This window comes from Schistocerca cancellata, chromosome 1 (genome assembly GCF_023864275.1).
Source record: "Schistocerca cancellata isolate TAMUIC-IGC-003103 chromosome 1, iqSchCanc2.1, whole genome shotgun sequence".
Taxonomy (NCBI): domain Eukaryota; kingdom Metazoa; phylum Arthropoda; class Insecta; order Orthoptera; family Acrididae; genus Schistocerca; species Schistocerca cancellata.
In genome coordinates this window covers 777605973-777624413 of record NC_064626.1, presented here as the reverse complement: position 1 = coordinate 777624413, position 18441 = coordinate 777605973, and the positions used below count along the sequence as shown (strand labels likewise).

General features: G+C 44.2%; 2 protein-coding genes across 2 annotated transcripts in view; one reads left to right on the top strand and one right to left on the bottom strand.

Annotated features, from left to right (window-relative positions):
• Window positions 1-18441, top strand: part of LOC126187393 (waprin-Thr1) — a 158643-nt gene that overhangs the window by 66573 nt on the left and 73629 nt on the right. The window lies entirely within an intron of this gene.
• Window positions 1-18441, bottom strand: part of LOC126187374 (kynurenine formamidase) — a 41186-nt gene that overhangs the window by 21924 nt on the left and 821 nt on the right. The window contains exons 2-3 of the mRNA XM_049928426.1: window positions 16016-16106; window positions 6151-6255 (exon numbers count right to left, since the gene is read on the bottom strand). Of these exons, the coding sequence (XP_049784383.1) occupies window positions 6151-6255; window positions 16016-16106 (196 nt within the window). The remainder of the gene's footprint in view (window positions 1-6150; window positions 6256-16015; window positions 16107-18441) is intronic.

Below are 18441 nucleotides of genomic sequence, written 5' to 3'. Positions count from 1 at the left end.
GATACTCTGCTGGGTGATTGCCAATGAGGCATTAGAAGAGGACGCTCACGTGCCGAACAAATCATGAATCTTAAATGTGTTCTTTCTTAACTGAAACGCAGAAGTAAGAAATTCGTAGTGACCTTCGTAGGCTTTAAAAAGGCTTGTGATTCAATTGACAGAATAACTCTTCTCGAGATCCTCAAAGAATTTACGGGAAGTGGACAAAAATATGGGAACCCCACAAACACAAGACGTTAGACACTACTATGCCTAACACGGCGTAGGAAAACAGCTGGCATTCAAAACAGCTTCCTGTCGTCTCGAAATAGATAAATACTGACCGTTCATGGTTTTTTGGAAAATCTTACACCATCATTCTTGCAAAATAGTGGCAAGTCAGGTGACGACAATGGAAGTGGATAGTAATCGTGCGTCCTTCTCTCTAAAGTAGACTACAAGGGCTTAATAAGATTGAGATGTGGCCACGGAAGATGTGAGAATTCATCCTCGTGCTGGACGATGCGAGCTGTGTGAACAGAAGTCCTGTCTTGGAACTCAGCATCACCACTGGCGAACAAACATTGTACCACTGGATGGACCGGAACACCCAAAATGATCACATAATGCTTAGCAGTTATGCGAACTTCCAGAGTAACCGAGGGGCCCATGGAATACCAGGATATGGATGACGAAATCATCACCGGACCCCGCCATGTTTCACTCCTGGGACGTGAAGTTGGCCACAGGTTGGATACAGTGTGAAACAAGACTCATCCGACCAAACGACTTTCTTCCATTGCTTCATAGTCCAGGTTTTATGGCTTCGGCATTTGTAATACTGATGAGTTGTTTTGGAATTCCACCTCGCCCTACTATTGACAGCTTATGGAGCTCCCTTCGTGTCATTTTGGTGCTGACAGGGTTCGCGAATCGCGAGTGCGACATTCAGTTTTGCAGTGACTTTTGACTTTAGCAGCTGCCGTCCTCTTGTTTTTCGCCACAATCCTCTTCAATGACCGTCTGTCACGATCGCTCAACACATTCTATCATCCGCGTTGTGACTTAATGGATGATGTTTTCCCGCTTTACGTATTCGGTATAAATCTTGAAATGCTAAACACTTATGATGGCTTGGTTGCTTAGGTATTCGTCATCTACATCTACACCCATACTCCGCAAGCCACATGACGGTGTGTGGTGGAGGGTACCTTCAGTACCTCTATCGGTTCTCCCTTCTATTCCAGTCTCGTATTGTTCGTGGAAAGGATTGTCGGTATGCCTCTGTGTCGGCTCTAATCTCTCTGATTTTATCCTCATGGTCTCTTCGCGAGATATACGTAGGAGGGAGCAATATACTGCTTGACTCTTCGGTGAAGGTATGTTCTCGAAACTTTAACAAAAGCCCGTACCGAGCTACTGAGCGTCTATCCTGCAGAGTCTTCCACTGGAGTTTATCTATCATCTCCGTAACGCTTTCGCGATTACTAAATGATCCTGTAACGAAGCGCGCTGCTCTCCGTTGGATCTTCTCTATATCTTCTATCAACCCCATCTGGTACGGATCCCACACTGCTGAGCAGTATTCAAGCAGTGGGCGAACAAGCGTACTGTAACGTACTTCCTTTGTTTTCGGATTGCATTTCCTTAGGATTCTTCCAATGAATCTCAGTCTGGCATCTGCTTTACCGACGATCAACATTATATGACCATTCCATTTTAAATCACTCCTAATGCGTACTCCCAGATAATTTATGGTATTAACCGCTTCCAGTTGCTGACCTGCTATTTTGTAGCTAAATGATAAAGGATCTATCTTTCTGTGTATTCATATGAGCACCAGCAATTTGGCCTGACTTAGCCCCGGCATAGTGCACTCACAACCACACAGAACACTATTCTGACCACGACTAATACTTACAAAGTGTTGAGGACGTTGCACAGGTGCCGTTCTTAGTCATATACAACAGCGCAAATTGCAGGCCTGGCTGCCATCTGCATTTATGTTCAACCACGCCTTTCTCGCCATGTTTCCATAGCGTTGTCCAACCCATGTATGAGTAGCTTAGATAATAAAACAACGGCTGTTATCCGACAAACTTTCAGTGACACCTCTTACAAAGTGAAGCTTTTGAGGTAGATCTCAGATGCCTCTGCCAGGTGCAGAGTCATACAACGAGACAAACTTCAAAATGGCTCTGAGCAGTATGGGAATTAACACCTGAGGTCATCAGTCCACTATAAATTAGAACTACTTAAACCTAACTAACCTAAGGACATCACGCACATCCATACCCCAGGCAGGATTCGAACCTGCGACCGTAGCGGTCGCGCGGTTCCAGACTGAAGCGCCTAGAACCGCTCGGCCAGATCGGCCGGCCGGAGACGAACTGACGCATCTACTTTTCATCTGTTTACTTAAGAAATTGACCCGGGAGTGACGATAAAGAATGAGCGGCAAAGATGTTGAAAGGGGACTCAGCCTTGGCTATTGATGCATGAATTCGGCAGTTCACTTTGTGCTCTTTAACAGATAGCCTTGCAATTTTTTTCTGATTATCTAGCCACAGGCGCAAAACAAATAAATGAAGACACGAGTAGCCTAGAGGGACTCTAGATAACCTTCGAGAACACTAAATTTATTACAAACATCAAGTAACCGCCCAGAATACTAGGGGTAGAAGAAGCAGCAATTCAACGGATGGAGAAGTTTTCTAGCAAACAGAACAGAGCATATAGTTCTAGACAGAGAAAAGTCTTCAGACTTAAGATTAACTCCTAATGGAGTGATATTGCACTATTACTTTTCACAATACGTAGCAATGACCTAGTGGGCAACGCCGGAAATTACAAGAGGCTTTTCGCAGATGATGCTGTAGTCTACAGAGAAGTCAAAACGCTAGAAAATAGCTGCGATATGCAGAAATACCTACAGAGCATCGAAGCTTGGTGCAGAGATTAGTGGCTGGCCATTAACAAAGAAAATGTAACGTTTTGCGAAGTAATAGGTGCAGTAATAGTGCTCAGAGCCATTGAACCATTTTTTTTTTGCATGGTTGCACGATTGAATAACAATCTCTGAAAGCAGTCAGATCCATAAAATACGTAAGAGTATGGGTACAGAGCAATTTAAAGTGGAACAATCACACAAAAATAGTCGTAGGCAAGCCGTATGCAAGACTAAGATTGGTTGGAAGAATCCTCAGGAAATATAGTCAACCCGTAAGGGAGATAGCTTATAAAACCCTCGTTCGACCAGTTCTGGAGTGTTGCCCGTACGTCTTGGATTCATATCATATAGGATTGATGATCCAAAGAAGAGCAGGACATTTCGTTACAGGATCATTTCGTAAGCGCGAAATAATCACAGAGAAGTTCAGCCAGCTCCAGCGGCAGACGCTGCAAGAGAGGCTTCCTGCATCACACTGCAGTTTACTATTGAATTTCCGATAGCGTACGATCCTGGAAGAGTCAACTAATAAAGTGCGTCCTCCTAGGCATATCTTGCGAAGCGACGATGACGGTAAAGTTAGGACGATTCGATTGATTGATTGATGGATTGAGGGTGTTATGGGACTAAACGACGAAGTCACCAGTCCCAGAGAGAGATTCGAGCCCATACGGAGGCTTATCAGGAGTCGTTCTTCTCGCGAAACATTCGCGACGGGAGCAGGAAGAATGAGTAGTAACAGTTTTACATAAAGCACCCTCTGCCACATACCGTAAGTTGACTTGAGGATATAGACGTAGATGTAGGTCTAGGAGAGCAGACGGAGCCAAACTCCTCCGAGAAATAAGTCTTTGTATCACGGTGCAGAGAAATGGAAACGGCATATCGACAAATGTATCTACAAGAAGAAGTCAAAATCAGTTACTGCTAAAATATGACATAACTTTACAGTAAGACGACCGGAGGACATATATGCCGCAGAATGCCTTTATCTAATCGAAAAATTAAAAATAAGAGCGAGACATATCTTAGGGAAAATCCTAGGTCCGATCGTGGTGAATTCAACAGATGACAACCATGAACTCGACGGACTTGTAGAAATAATCTCAGACACCATTCGCAGGAGGAGAGTTGTATTTTTATGACCACATTGACTGTAAGAGACCTACAAGACTGAGCACTCAGATGGTCCGTTTATTTTGCAACGAGAAAGACGAGGAGACCTGGTTCATCGAGGTTGGAAAAAGCTGCAAGAAGAGGGGACAACACAGGAAAATATCCACAAATGCATTCCGCTCAAGGGAAAACTCTAAGAACTCCAAGGAAAGCTAAAAATAAAAGATGGGCTGTTGCTAGGAAGGAACAGCACAGTAAGCGAATGCAGGAATACTGGGCTACAGTTAAAGTCGAGATGAAAGGAAAAGGAAAACCGCCGCTGAAATTGAGTTATCTGGAGATGGCCAACAAGGAAAGTATAAGATCAGCTGATGTGTAATGGAGCTCTCTATGGTTTATCCCTCAGAAGGCATTGCTTTACCACCCCTAGGGGTAATTACCCACAGGAAGGGGGAGGCACAATAACCCGATTAAAATTACTTGACACTTGACACCTGTCACTTGCCACTACAGTGTTGCAACAGCGACTGCCGGCTACCGCTCGGTTGTAGGCGACACACAAACACGGCGGATCATTTCACAAATGTTGTTAATGTGTAACGTGGAGCGATGTTGGAAGTGACTGCCCACGAGGTATGACTGTTAATTTAAACTCATTTGTAAGTTAATCGCAACCTCATGCTACTCTGTGCGTCCGAGAGAACGACGGACAAAACATGCGACAGACCTAAAAATCACAATCGCTTTATTCCCGGCGGTTAAACCTAACCTCTGCGAACAAACATAAGACAGGAAATTTCTGTTTCACCGCTAAAAGGAAAATGTAATTTGTAGGTATCATTGGTTCCTGAAACTGACCGGCCAGGTTAGCCGAGAGCGCCAATGCGCTGCTTCCTGGACTCGGGTAGGCGCGCCGGCCCCGGATCGAATCCGCCCAGTGGATAAACGACGAGGGCCGGTGTGTCGGCCAGCCTGGATGTGGTTTTTAGGCGGTTTTCCACATCCCACTCGGTGAATACCAGGCTGGTCGCCATGTCCCGCCTCAGTTACACGGCTCGCAGGCATTTGAAAAACGTTTGCACTATTTCATGGCTTACACTAGACACGAACAGCTGGGATACGCTACATCCATCCCTGGGGGTAAGGGGTGGAGACAGAAAAGGCATCCAGCCATCCTGTGACACTAACATTGCCAACTCCATAGTAACAGGCCTGAACCCGAGTTGAAGTGGGGCAAAGACCAAGGCAAATGATGATGATGACGATTGGTTCCCGAAATTGTCCTCACACTAGCTAAACGAGCTGCTGTGTTACCAACTGCCGAGCAGTCCTGATTGGCACTTGGTTCCAGATTATAAGTGACACAGGCAGATTCAAAACGGAAAAAAACTGATGCGAAGAAAAATAAGAGCACATAAAAAGTTATCACGATCATCAAAATGACATGGCAAAGTATTAGAAGTAAAAAAGAAAAACATTTAAGCCAGTTAATTGAATAAAAACAGCAATCAAAGTCATTCGATTGGATTTAGAAGTAAAATAATTTTCTGTATTTGATGGGATATGAACCTAGAACCTACACGCCAGGTTTGTACGCTAACCACTGCACTACACCACTACACTGAGGAAGAATATTTACGCCTCCGCTGAAGCAGTGGCAACGATGAATTGAAATCTTCAAAAATTCGGCTTCAGACAATGTGTGAAGCTCATCTAATGTAAGCCGATTTCTGTGATTATAACTGTATGTGTGACGCTGAATCGTATCTTGTGCGGAAGCACAGAGCAGTGTTTGGTTAATGCTGTGTATGAAAAGTGTGTATTTCGTCTGTGTATATCTGTGCCTGTTGTTTTTGGTGTCGTTATCATATGTGACGAAATGTGAAATAAAAAGGCCAGACAGACAATTCAGTTGACACGAAGAAAGAAACCGGAAGTGACCTGACCAGTCGCTGTGGCACTGTGGCAACGGCGAGCGGTTCGGACGTGACGCTGTGCCCTCTGACTAGAGGAAAGCAGCTACGACGTGTGACGTGTCAAGTAGCAAGTAATTTTAGTCGGACTGCAGTGCAGAGGGTATGGCAGCGCAGCAGCGGCGCCCTCACCTCCGGGCAGCTGCGGCCCCACGAAGAGGTCGACCAGCTGCCTCGGCCCGGGCCCCACGCGCGCCGTCTCCAGCGGCGGCAGCTGCGCGCGCACCCGCTCGCTCTCTGCAACAACAACAACAACAGCACACCTCGTCATCTTGTCGTAACCCGCCCATTACGTCGTTACAAGGAAAGGAAGGGAGAAGTGTCACAGTTCACACCTTTCTTCGTCGTCCAGCTCCAGAAGGATCATTGTTCTGAAGCGTAAACCTAAATCGGGACGCCTAGACGGAATTTCAATCGTGCTCCTTGCAATACCTTACCAAAGTCTCAACTGCTTCCAGAAAAAACTGTTTGCAATTAAATGAGCGCTAGTACACTTTCTTCCTGTCCGAATAACAAATAACAAACTCAGAAAAAAGGTAGCACTTTAGAAAAAGGCCACTCACTAATGTCGTGTTATCTTCATTCCACTTACACATAGTCATTAGCGTTCTTAATTACCTCTAAAGTACTAACGGCAACGTTCATCATCCACAAAATATCATGGTAGATGTTTCAACAATTTTATAACACTTACGGTACGAATATACTAATAATCCAGATGCCTTTCCACTCTATATTCACGAGGATGCAAAGGTAGTTTTTTTTGCTGATGAAAATGGTTCAAATGGCTCTGAGCACTATGGGACTTAACATCTGTGGTCATCAGTCCCCTGGAACTTAGAACTACTTAAACCTAACTAACCTAAGGACATCACACACATCCATGCCCGAGGCAGGATTCGAACCTGCGACCGTAGCGGTCGCGCGGTTCCGGACTGAGCGCCTAGAAGCGCTAGACCACCGCGGCCGGCTTTGCTGATGATACAAGTATGGTAATAACATCCAACAAACAAGAATTAACTGAGGAAATTGTAAATATTGTCTTTTAGAATATTATTAAGTGCTTTTCCGCAAACTGGATCTCATTAAATTTTAATAAAACACAGTATACAGGGTGAGTCACCTAACGTTACCGCTGGATATATTTCGTAAACCACATCAAATACTGACGAACCGATTCCACGTGAGGAGAGGGCCTAGTGTAATCGTTTAATACAAACCATACAAAAATGCACAGAAGTATGTTTTTTAACACAAATCTACGTTTTTTTAAAAAATGGAACCCCGTTAGTTTTGTTAGCACATCTGAACATATAAACAAATACGTAATCAGTGCCGTTTGTTGCATTGTAAAATGTTAATTACATCCGGAGATATTGTAACCTAAAGTTGACGCTTGAAACCCCCGACGTTCAGTTGCGTGTTGTAACAAACACGGGCCACGGTCGTCGAGCAGCATCTGCAGGGACATGTTTACGATGACGACCGTGTTTACGAGTGTGGCTGTAGTGCACTGTTGTGGTTTGGTCTAGCTGTCGCAGTGTCCGCAGTAGCGCTTGCTGCTATTGTTATTCCGCATTCGTCTCCGCACGCAGACCAAGTGTAGTACACCGTGTTACCAGACGTCTGTGATAGTGTAGTGTTGTAGGAACTGTGACCATGGTGTATTCGAACTCTGAAAAGGCGGAGATGACACTCATCTATGGCGAGTGTCGACGAAGTGCAGCTGAAGCCTGCAGGGTGTATGCAGAACGGTACCCGGACAGAGAGCATCCAACGTGCCGCACATTGCAAAACATCTACCGTCAACTGTATGCAACAGGAATGGTCGTAGCACGCAAACGGGTCCGTAACAGGCCCGTCACAGGAGAAGCGGGTGCAGTTGGTGTGTTAGCTGCTGTTGCCATGAACCCACACATGAGTACACGGGACATTGCAAGAGCCGGTGGACTGAGCCAAAGTAGTGTCATGCGCATACTGCATCGTCACCGCTTTCACCCGTTTCATGTGTCGCTACATCAGCAATTACATGGTGATGACTTCAATCATCGAGTGCAATTCTGTCAATGGGCATTAACAGAGAATGCGTTGCAGTTCTACCTGTTTACCGATGAAGCGGGTTTCACAAACCACGGGGCAGTGAATCTACGGAACATGCATTACTGGTCCGTGGACAATCCTCGCTGGCTCAGACAGTTAGAGCGACAGCGACCGTGGACTGTAAATGTATGGTGCGGAATCATTGGCGACCACCTCATTGGTCCTCACTTCATTGCAGGGGCCCAAACAGCTGCAACATACATCGCGTTTCTACAGAATGATCTGCCAACGTTGCTCGAAAATGTCCCACTGGAAACGCGTCGACGTATGTGGTATCAGCATGATGGTGCACCTGCACATTCCACAATTAACACTTGGCTGACCTTTGACAGGATGTTCAACGGGCGTTTCATAGGACGTGGAGAACGCATAAATAGGCCAGCCCGTTCTCCTGATCTTACACCTCTGGACTTCTTTCTGTGGGGTACGTTAAAGGAGAATGTGTACCGTGATGTGCCTACAACCCCAGAGGATATGAAACAACGTATTGTGGCAGTCTGCGGCGACATTACACCAGATGTACCGCGGCGTGTACGACATTCATTACGCCAGAGATTGCAATTGTGTGCAGCAAATGATGGCCACCACATTGAACACCTATTGGCCTGACATGTCGGGACACACTCTATTCCACTCCATAATTGAAAACGGAAACCACGTGTGTTCGTGTATCTCATCCCTCATGGTAATGTACATGTGCGTCAGTGAAAAGACCAATAAAAAGGTGTTAGCATGTGGACGTAATGTGCTGTTCCAGTCTCTTCTGTACCTAAGGTCCATCACCGTTCCCTTTGGATCCCTACGTAATTCGGTGCTCTCTGATGCACACGATCGAACAGCGGAGGAGTGGTACTCAAGCGTCAACTTTAGGTTACAGTATCTCCGGATGTAATTAACATTTTACAATGCAACAAACGGCACTGATTACGTATTTGTTTATATGTTCAGATGTGCTAACAAAACTAACGGGGTTCCATTTAAAAAAAACGTAGGTTTGTGTTAAAAAACATACTTCCGTGCATTTTTTTATGGTTTGTATTAACCAATTACACTAGCCCCTCTCCTCACGTTCGGTCTGTGGAATCGATTCGTCAGTATTTGATGTGGTTTACGAAATATATCCAGCGGTAATGTTAGGTGACTCACCCTGTATACAGTTCCGTACAGTAAAGGGCACTAATAAACATAGAGTTCGAACAGTAGTGTTTAGCTAAGGCAGAATATACCAAACTTTTGGGTGAGTGCGTTGATGAGAGATTGAATTTCAAGAAACAGATTGATGATCTGTTGAAACGTATGAATTCAGCTACATATGGTATAAAGGTTACTGCCAATTTTGGTGATAAACATATCAGTAAATAAGTCAGCCATGCCTATTTTCATTTACTGCTTTTGTATGGCTTCATATTTTGGTGTAATTCGCCATTAAGGAAAAAAAGTATTCTTTGCTCAGAAGCGTTTGATCAGAGCAATAACTCGAACCCACTCAAAATCATCTTGTAGACATTTATTTGAGGAACTAGGGATATTCACATTAGCTTCACAATACGAATGTATATATTCGCTTAGTAACCCATCCCAATTCAAAAGAAATAGCAATGTGCATAGCTACAGCACTAGGACAAAGGCTGCTAATTTCAGCACAGAAAGGTATCAATTATGCTATCACAGAAGTCTTTGGTTACTTACTAAATAGCATCAAAATTCTGACAGATAGACAACCAGAATTTAAAAACAAATTAAGAGAGTATCTGAATGATAACTCCTTCTAGTCAAAGAATGAATTTTAGATTTACATTACTAATTACACAATAATTTAAAAATAATAATAAAATAAAATAAAATAAAAAGTCTTGAATTATGAGATGTAAAGAAAGTTTTGTTAAACTGACACGTTCCACATCATTAAGAAGTGTTCTGTTCATGATCTATGGAGCAATTATTTTTTTAATGTGATTGCTAATCTAGCCTTCTCTACTTCCGTTAAGTATATATTCCCATGATTCGGAATAATAAATAACACTGAACACTGAAAAGTACTCAGATAGTACCGAATGATACTGCACAGTGCTCGAGATACTGGACGCGTTGCATCACTCCCTAGTTGTCAGCGGCCATCTCTAGATGGCAATTTATAAAGAGCTTGTCCCGGCCTACAGGCAGGAGGGTATGTAAAGTAAACACGCTGCTGGGATTTAAATTAACTTCCTGCTCCGTCTCTACAGTGGAAAGCATCGGCTTCGTACTTACTTGCAGAGGGTCCTTGATTAACTAGGACACCAAGAGTGGTGGATAGGAATCACAACTCGAATAAAAATCTGAAGGATTCGAGGAGCATGAAAGGGAAGCAGTGGTTGAGAACAGAATGAGACAGGGTTGTAGGCAATCCCCGATGTTAAGCAATCTGTAGACTGAGCAAACAGTAAAGAAAACAAAAGAAAAATTTGGAGCAGGAAGTTCAGAGAGAAGAAATAAAAACTTCGAGGTTCGCCGATGACGATGTAATTCTTCAGAGATAGGAAAGGACTTGGAAGAGCACGTGAACGGAATTGACAGTGTCTTGAAACATTGTGCATTCCGACGGACTTGAGTATTTCCAGCACGAATTATCCAAAAGCTACAGAGTGGCTCCGGGAACACTCATCTGAGTTTAAACTCTTCCGCTGACCATCGAAATCCCCTGACAAGGACATTATTGAGCTTATCTGGGATGCCTTGCAACGTGTTGTGCAGAAGAGATCCCCACCTCGTCGTACTCTTGCAGATTTATGGACAGCCCTGCAGGATTCATGGTATCAGTTCCCTCCAGCACTACTTCAGACATTAGTCGAGTCCATGCCACATGATGTTATGGCACTTCTGTGTGCTCACGGGGGTCCTACACGATATTAGGCACGTGTACCAGTTTCTTTGGCTCTTCAGTGTAGTATCTACATAAGAGCAGACAAAGCTGTTGTAAGCAAACCTATAGTGTTTCCGTGCTTGGGAGAGACTATGTAAATAGATTCTGTCACGCTAGGGAGGGGATACTGTGGTGTCACCGCCAGACAACACACTTGCTAGGTGGTAGCCTTTAAATCGGCCGCGGCCCGCTAGTATACGACGGACCCGCGTGTCGCCACTGTCAGTGATGGCAGACCGAGCGCCGCCACACGGCAGATCTAGAGACAGATCCTAGCACTCGCCCCAGTTGTAGAGACGACTTTGCTAGCGATGCTACACTGACAACTACGCTCTCATTTGCCGAGACGATATAGCCTTCAGCTACGTCATTTGCTACGACCTAGCAAGGCGCCATGACCAGTTTATATTGAGATTATATAATGTATCAACAAGAGCGACGTTCACCAATTGTGGATTAAAGTTAAGTATTCTACCAGTTACTCTTGTTTGGCTAGTCTTATTTCTCTGACCTGTTCCAGACCTCACGCCAGCCTGCGTGAGCTTATAGCGTGCATTTCGGCATCCTCACATAGTGACTTGGCTGTCTTGCCAAGTCACAACAGATACTGATTCCACGAGATTGCAATGACGTTGACAAGTGGGGTTGCTGCTGTCATTTCTTACCAATGGCCGGCACTGTCGATGTTCGGTCGAGGTGCAACGAAGTTGCGCACGCCTTTTAAAAACGGCGACCTCTGTTTTCGAATGACGTTACGACCTTCTGCTGTAAGTAATGAACAGGGAAAACTGCGACTTGCACCAAGGCTGCTCGTGCCAACAGCACAGCGCGTTCGCAGCGACGGCGTCTGGCGGCAGTCCTCAGTCCGGGTGGAAGGTAACAGGGAGGTGAGGCAGTGAGCAAATAAAGCTGGTGGCGGTCGCACTCCGTGTCTTTATACTCTTCGAGGCGCCGCACTTCAGTGAGCTTTTGACCCTAAAATATAGGGCACTTGCCAACCTCTTGGAGGTGCAGATTTATTAGTTACATATTCCCTAGATCATTTGGACGACTTTTTTTGTAGACATTCAGTTTACCGGATTTTACTCCTTTCTGAGTCACTGACAGCTTTAACAGTGGACAATAAAGGTCCTTTTTCCCTCCAGTGATGTAGATACGTATGAGTACATCACTGTTTTCAAATTTTCATGGATTATTTACGTCGAATTTCAATAGCAAAAACACGTCTTGTGACAGCGGAGTTAAATTACCTAGCTCTTTAGCTCTTTGAAGAGGTACCTACATCACGTCCGTGGCTGAACACCGTATATTATTCTTACTGCTCGCTTTTATGCAGTCAATACTTTCTTTCTAAGTGATAAGTGATCCCAGAAACTTATTCTATAGGGCATTACTGAGCGGAAATATGCAGAATATGTCAGCAGGTTAATTTGTTTGTTTCTAAGATTAGCAATCGCACGAGGAGCAAATCTAGCTAAAGTTAACTGTTCGAGAAGCTCAGTAATATGCTTCTTCCAGTCCAAGGTTTCATCAATATGTAGGCCCAAAAATTTGGAGCATTTTACCCTATTTACTCACTCCTGCCCATATTATTGTTGGTATGACTCCATTTGTTGTGCAGAACTGAATATAGTGTTTTTTATTTTCTTCAAAATCTGGGAAGAATTCATTTTCTGACAACATTTTTTTTACTATTTGGTGTGTGTGTGAATGTAGTAATAGCATTCTCATTCGGGCAACGCTTCTGGAATCCAAACTGTGATATGATAAGTAAATTGTTTCTACTTAAATGTGAGGCTGCTATTGAGTGCATTACTTTTTCGAATATTTTGTAAAAAGATGTCAGTAAGGTAACTGGACGATAATTGTTTCTTGTTGGCACGTGTGTTTCGACTTGTCGGCATGCTGCTTAAAAAACACACTGTAGAAGTTTTGATACAAATTCGCGTTGAACACAATTACATCGGTTTTGGATGCGTTGCAGAATATCACGAATGACTCTCTGACTGAGATGCAGTGATTTCAACCAGCACGACACAGAGCTCCCCAGCCGGCCGCGGTGGCCGTGCGGTTCTAGGCACTTCAGTCCGGAACCGCGTTACTGCTACGGTCGCAGGTTCGAATCCTGCCTCGGGCATGGATGCGTGTGATGTCCTTAGGTTAGTTAGGTTTAAGTAGTTCTAAGTTCTAGGGGACTGATGACCTCCGATGTTGAGTCCCATAGTGCTCAGAGCCATTTGAACTATTTAGAGAGCTCCCCGAGTGATATCTGACAATGGATTGTGCGGCACTTACTACCAATCGAGAAATCCCGGCAAGGCACACTTATGAACCATTCAGTTCAGTTCAGAGAGGCCATAAAGAATGATGAGCACTTTATCATTGTCTATGCTCAGGATTAATTACGTAAAACAATATGTTATACGTTATAATGATGTATATTGTCTGAATTACAAAGCTGACGTGAGATTTTCGTAGCCCTCCCCTACCCCCCCCCCCCCAACCCCCTCGCACATTAAAAGAGATTTGGTGAGATTTAGCCGTACCCTTCTCCCTTCCTTTTTAAGCTTACGTAGTAATGGACGCCTCCTTAGCAAACATGCTGACATCAATGAGAGGTTCTACCGATTAGTGCTTGCCGCGAGGACAATGTCACTTATGACAGGCGGAACGTGATATATTTTTGGACGAATGCACGCCAAAGAAGTGGTTTCATTCTCTTATTAGAGGCATTTTGTTACCTATTGTCAGAGTCGTCTGTACTCATCGTCATCTACTGATTGTCTTCACATGATCACTAACAATTAATTCGCCTTGTGACTTCCTGGCATGATCTACGAAAGACTGTACTGACGGACGCCTTCACAGACTGCTTCAGTGAATTCCGAATTTGCTCAGTGGTACGACCACTAGCGATTTAAACTCGACGCCGTTCTTGACCACGTAAGAGGCAAGACTGCGAGGTGGCCTTCACTTCTTTGGTCATGGGGTGCAGTGTCCTACAGCAGACAACGAGCTTTGTTATCTGTCCGCACCACGGCGGACCAGGATTCGTTTCTAGAGGCTACAAGCAACACAGTGTCGAATTCCAGTGGCGGAAAATACATTTGTAAGATAGACGCCGCAGCATGCAATTGCGTTTAGGTAAGCGTAGGAACAATTATTATACACACATCAAAAAAAGGTTTTGCATCACCCCGGTTCCCAGAACTCCTAAAGCTAAACGTTGACTGTGGATATTGTATCACAGACACAGTCCCTTTGACTGTTCAGAGATGCCACCAAACCCACAAAGATGTAGACAACCATGCATGGCCGTATGGCCTAAGGCGTCTTGTCACTGTCTGTGCGGCTCCACAGTCCTCCCTCGAGCATGGGTGTGTGTATTGTCCTTAGCATAAGTTTCTTTAAGTTAGATTAAGTAGCGCGTAAACATAGGGACTGATGACCACAGCAGTTTTGTCCCATAGTCTTTACCACAAATTTCCAACCACGCATGAGCAGCGCCTATTAGACAAAGGGGGTCCGACAGCCGATCAGTGCCAGTCATTCCACCAGGAAGAAGAAACACGCCTCGTGTTATCTGTAGTTCGACCATACCTAGACGGTCAACACCGCGGTTCGATCGCGTCCGCATTGTTACTTTGTGCTAGGAAGGGGTCTCAACAAGGGAAGAGTCTAGGAGTGAACCAAACCGATGTTGTTCGGACATGGAGGAGATACAGAGAGTCAGGAACTGTCGATGACATGCCTCGCTCAGGCCGCCCAAGGGCTACTACTGCATTGCATGACCGCTACCTACGGATTATGGCTTGGAGGAACCCTGACAACAACGCCACCATGTTGAATAATGCTTTTCGTGCAGCCACAGGACATCATGTTAACGACTCAAACTGTGTGCAATAGACTGCACGATGCGCAACTTCACTCCCGACGTCCATGGCGAGGTCAGTCTTTGCCACCATGACACCATGCAGCGTAGTAGAAATGGGCCCAACAACATTCCAAATGGAGCACTCAGGGTTGGCATCACGTTCTCTTCACCGATGAGTGTCGCATAAGCCTTCAACCAGACAATCGTCGTAGACGTGCTTGGAGGCAACCCGGTCAGGCTGAACGCCTTAGATACACCGTCCAGCGAGTGCAGCAAGGTGGAGGTTCCCTGATGTTTTGGGGTGGCATTGTGTGAGGCCGACGTACGCTGCTGGTGGTCATGGAAGGCGCTGTAACAGCTGTCCAATATGCGAATGCTATCCTCCGACCAATAGTGCAACCATATCGGCAGCATATTGACGAGGAATTCTTCTACATGGGCGACAGTTCGCGCCCTGACTTCCTTCGGATAACGACATCAATGGCACTGAGCACTATGCACTATGCACCATGCAGCGTAGTAGAAATGGGCCCAACAACATCCCAAATGGACCACTCAGGGTTGGCATCACGTTCTCTTCACCGATGAGGTCATCAGTCTCCTAGAACTTAGCACTATTTTATGTTGATCTCTGTTCCAATTTTCTGTACAGGTTCCGAAACTTTCGGAACCGAGGTGATGCAAAAGTTTATTTGATGTGTGTAGATGACTCGTTTGTGTTTGTAGTACAGCCCAGATATTATCAGTGTCGTGAATATTTTATTCCCCCTTACGTTATTGAAGGGTTGCTAGGTTCACACTGCGTAGAAAGAAGCATATTTTTCCATTTTAAGTCTCAAGTCTTGTCAGCCTTGTACACTTTGTAACAGTTATCTGGTTGTATTAGCCTGAAATTAGCATTGCGTTGATCTGTTACCGTTTGTTATTTGTTGCTGTAATTTCTTGTTTTGTCAGTGATTGCTTCTTCGCTTTTCAATTTTTTTAGCGCCGTATTTCCGTGGTTTACAGCTCAAGAAGAGAGGAAACGTGAGTGGAAGTTAGCATAATAATTTGGAATATGACAGGAAGTGCTGTGTTTGTTGAATAATATAAAATTCAAGTCAGCTGGATTCAGCTCATACCTTCTTTCGCGAACCGGACGTGTTCACTGATGACGTAGTCGGCATCGCCTCTCCGAGACCATCGACTGGGCGAGTACTGCTCCTCCAGCTCCTGCAACAGGGTTCCCATGAGAACGGCACACACCTGCTGCTGCTTCCAACACATGGTGTCCACGCACTTACTCTTCGTAGACTTTACAGTCACCACAAACACGAACCTTTCTCTCTTTCAGTACAATGCAACTAGATTTTTACAACAGACGCCTAACCTTAAACATCGGAATGAAGCATAATCTGTGTACTGGTTGTCTCTTTCATTGTAGTAACGTGAAAATTTACGAGATATTTTGATATGATATCTTGTGAGTACAGAGCTGTTCAGAAGTGAAAATTAGATGAATTTAAATAAGCGCCAAGAATCTGAAATATGACGATTTATTCACGATTAGATTTATTCACGATTAGTTTCTGGTCGAACTATTAACATAGTGCCAAAAAGTATCTAAAATGGTGAAATGACGCCATTGATAATTTGAAACCAGAATTCCGTGATGTAAAACCTGCAAGTATAAAATTTCGTACAAATGACGTTTGGAGATTGAAGCCATGATCTCTTGAGATTAAATACTTGCCTGAGGCTAGAAAAATAACAATGTCTGGAATCAAACCATTGATCTCTTGGGCTGGAATTAGTGCAGCTATCGAATTTTGAAAAAAAAAGAATGTCCCCTTTGGGGGTCAAACCCAAACTTAGGATACAATGCCGCTAGGCAATAATGATACTTGCGAAATTCAAATAAATTATGAAAAATCCTAACAAAAACCAACAGTGGCAATGTTTTGCAGATAACTGTCACCAATGATACTCAAACCCATGACTTGGTAATAAGGTGTCTACCAAGCGTCGAGACACCAAAAATATCAATTTCTGAAAAGATGCACTCACTGAGTCTTCGACCAGGACGTGCACAACGTAAACCCCGTATGTGGCTACTGTCCGCCATTTTAACTTAGGATACAGTGAGTTAGCCTCGAATTTTACCGTCCCCTCCGAAATCTACGTTTCTCGTCGTGTGGCGTAAGGGAGGTAGGGAATAGTTTAAAAAAAAATCTTCACAGAGCGCAAGTGGAGTATTTGGATTTCGTGTCTCCGCCAAAATTTGAATTTCCTTCCAGAGGGTTGAGGAGAGAGTGACTTAATTAGCTATGTGAAATCAGAAACTAGTCTATTAGTGAAAAAGGTAACTGTCAGTAATATCGTTACCGGCACAAAGTCACTATTCGTTAATAATCATACATGCCAAATCAAAGAACATAGTTTAGTGACTGATTACTACTGCTTAAGCAGTTAAGTATGCCACTAGTAGAATGTGCATCTAGCGTTCATAACTATTTCGTTAATACTTCATGTCTACTTGAAGCAGTCAACATTGCAGGCGTTCTCAACTAGACACAGTTTCATTGAAATTTTGGCCTCACAGCAAATATTTCAAGTTTTCTGGAATGATTAACATCGGAGGACACATGTGAGATTCATATTACACCACTTTTACTCATCAACCACATCAGTATAACAATAGTAACGATTACGAAACACTCTCGGTGATGAAAATAGATTAGAGAGAGTCATTAATTCAGGTACACACACACACACACGCACGCATACACACACAAACACACACACACACACACACATACACACACACACACATGAAAAACTAATCACATTTCATCGTATATTCTACAGTGCATATAGTACTGCAGTATTGCATGATGCCGTTGATCGGATGGAACGTATTTTTCCCCATCCATACGTGACTGAAACCCACCTAAGTACCCGAGTTCGCTATCGCACATCTTTGCGGTGGCTCTAGAATCGTAACTACCCGGTTCGAACCCTGGTGGACGAAGAGATTTTCACCACGTGTATCTGGGCGAAAATGGAAGGAGAGGTAGTGACGTAAAGTTCCTCATGACCAGATTTTGCGCCAAAGTGCAGAATTAAATTCCAAAATCCTCTGCAGTGTTTTATGAAGTGATGGTGTGTGATACTATTGGTGGTAATCCAGATTTCGGTTGGGAACGTTAAAATCTGCGGCATGCTTGGGTGCTGTTCGAAAGCAGTACATGTGTGCCAAAACCGGGTTTCGCCCTCTCCGTTTCTTCATGCGCATACAACACGTACATGTCATCACATTGTACATACATCCGCTACAGTTACTTACACTCAACAGATACGCGTAAGACGCAAGTACTATAACTATCACTGGAGGTGCGAAAAAATTTTATCATTATGCAGGAGAGAATGGTATTTGAACCAATAAGCACGTTTCACCTGCTCGAAAAACATCTCATGAATCTTGGAGGTTTGACCAGTACGAACAATCTACTGTATTATTCAAGAAACTGGTCTGCTGACCGAAAGCTTCTAAATCCTCGTCCTGTTG